This window comes from Argentina silus, assembly GCF_951799395.1.
Source record: "Argentina silus genome assembly, chromosome: 20".
NCBI lineage: Eukaryota > Metazoa > Chordata > Actinopteri > Argentiniformes > Argentinidae > Argentina > Argentina silus.
Genome location: NC_139674.1, coordinates 15,837,053 through 15,839,596, shown reverse-complemented (window position 1 = coordinate 15,839,596; position 2,544 = coordinate 15,837,053). Strand labels below are relative to the sequence as shown.

General features: G+C 45.2%; 1 protein-coding gene across 1 annotated transcript in view; it reads left to right on the top strand.

Moving 5' to 3' along the window:
• Nucleotides 1-701: 701 nt before the first annotated feature.
• The window catches only part of twf1b (twinfilin actin-binding protein 1b), a 10,279-nt gene continuing 8,436 nt past the window's right edge, over nt 702-2,544 (top strand). Inside the window, exons 1-2 of the mRNA XM_083692165.1 lie at nt 702-774; nt 2,135-2,212. Coding sequence (XP_083548291.1) covers nt 750-774; nt 2,135-2,212 — 103 coding nt within the window. The 5' untranslated portion in view covers nt 702-749. The remainder of the gene's footprint in view (nt 775-2,134; nt 2,213-2,544) is intronic.

Here is a 2,544-nt window from a genome sequence, read left to right as displayed (position 1 = left end):
TTATTATTAGTAGTAGTAGAACATTCCTTAATTACTGATATCCATTGCATGTTGTTTGCTGTAATACGTTACTGTACTATCACTGTGTATGAGTAGGCTACGTATGTCAGCCTCCTGGTAACCGTTAGCCTACCTCTCACAGCGAACAACAAACAACACCACACGTCCCAGATGGAGCCGGTCAGATTCTAGATTTTCAAACATATATTACACAATAGAAGTGTTTTATTTTGGGCTGTACAGTAAATAGCAGGATTATAGGAGAAGGAATTGAAGAGCCAAACGTTTAACAACAACAGGACCGGGTCAGCCATGGTTCGGTGCCCCTGGAGCGGTCAGGGGTCAGCTGCTCACAGGCACACCGGCAGTTAGACACCTTAAATAAGAAGACAGCAGCTCTGTCGTGACCAGCTCACACCCGGCTCCCTCCTGGGGAGTAGTTTATATTGGCTGTACAGTCAATAGCAGGATTATAGGGGAAGGAACAGCCCAACGTTCAATAACAAGCACATGATTTGGGGAAACAAACAGCGCAAAGCGGCGTGGTGACATTGTCAGGTCTCCACCGGCTCTGGTTGGGCGCGCTGTCACATGACACGCTACAAGGTTACCGCTGCCGCTGCCGCTGCCGCTGCTGCGTGATGACGTCACACCAGAGGCTGGTTTGAGTTACTGTAGTCCGGAGCCTTCTTCCTCGTTCGCCTGCTTGATTCAATCTTCCACCGGCAGACCCAAAGGACGCAAGTACCATGTCCCATCAAACCGGCATCCAAGGTAGGCTCAATCTTCCGCTGTTCGCCAACCGGCCGGGCGCTTCCAATCACTTGGCCTACGGAAGACGCGCTAGAATACGATCGTCATTCGTGATAGAGAGAATGATCCATAGGATTAAATAAAAGGAAAACCTGTTGTGTGGTGTGGTGTGGTGTGAGGTGTGTCTCGTTATGAATCACCGCTGACAATATAAACCAGGGTCACTCCTCCGCCTGCGTGTTATTGAGGTTGCTGCGGTGCAACTTGAAGGAGAAGAATGCTCTGATGACAATGTGTTTTACAGCGATGCGTTGTACTAATATGGTCATGCTGGGAATCAAGACCTTGTTGTTGCCGCCAGCCCTCCCCAAGCAAGCCCGCAGGTCGGAAGTTTCAAAGGTCTTTTACAAGAGGACAATCAACCGACTGTTCGTCTGAGCCGTGAAACCAATGTCGGTCACAGTTCTGGCCTCGGTGTTACGAGTCGATCGATCGGCTTTTTGGGTGGTACGACACACTTGGATGTGTTATTATGTAACGACTGGCCGGGTAGCATTTGGGTGACCTATTTTGACCAGCATCATTAGGACTAATCTTCATATAAATACCAAAGCGGAGCAAGCGCATTTGATGCACTCAATGAAAGGCCTCATGATTTGAACATGTTTTGTCATAATGAGTCCTTGAATTATTAAATGTGGCCAAGTATCAGTTGACATGGCATATGATCTTCAATGGAAAATATACTTTGATAAACAGATTTTTTTTTTTCCGATTAGTTTTTTTCCGGCTACATCGATGTAGTGCATTTCTCTGCCTGAATGTCTGTTGACAACTCCCCTGCTGTATGTTAAGTCTGTGGATTTAGAGAGTAGTCCCTTTCTGATTGGCTACAGTCTCACGTCTTTGTGTATGTGACAATGTCTCTAAATGGCCAAGTAATCAGGGGAGGCTGGTGGAGGTAGAAATCGGAGGACGGGCTCATGAGGAATGAGGATTCCATCCATTCCACCTGAACAGCCTCAGACACTATACAGACACTATACAGACACTATAACATCTAATATTGTTTGTTTACTACACTTAGTGAAATATAATTGTTGATTCATAAGTCTATTATTGACTACTATCTAGCAGTATGTCCTGTCCCAGCTCAGTTTACACAAACCACAGTCATATTCAAATATGGTAAATAGTAGTAAATGACCAGGAAACACAAACACAGTCTATGTTGTGACAGCTATCGTCTGTGTTGGTAGCGTATTTGTGTGTGCCTCTCGTGTGTGTGTGTGTGTGTGTGTGTGTGTGTGTGTGTGTGTGTGTGTGTGTGTGTACGCGTGCGCGTGTGTGTAAAGAAGTGACAGTTTGTTTATCTTCACAGCTGCGGAGGAGGTCAAAGACATCTTTGCCAAAGCCAGAAACGGAGGCTACCGCCTGCTGAAGGTGGTTATTGAGAAGGGTGAGTAGTACAATAGTCAACTGATCAACTGATCTCACCCATTGATTCACACTCAGAGAGGGAGCACACCCCAACCACTGTATGCAAACACACACACACACATTGATTGATTGATTGATTGTTATTTGTAGTCCTATTTATTTGCCATTTACGTTTAGTTATTTAGCAATTCATTATGACATTTCCTGCAATTCTATAACTCATAAGTGTTGGTTACATGTAGCGTGATCTGAAACACACGTCATACGTCTCTCTTTACTGGGGTCTTTGAAAGATAACTGTTATAAAAGGCAAACCCAAACGTAGTCAGCTGATGCTAGCCTGTGGTCTGT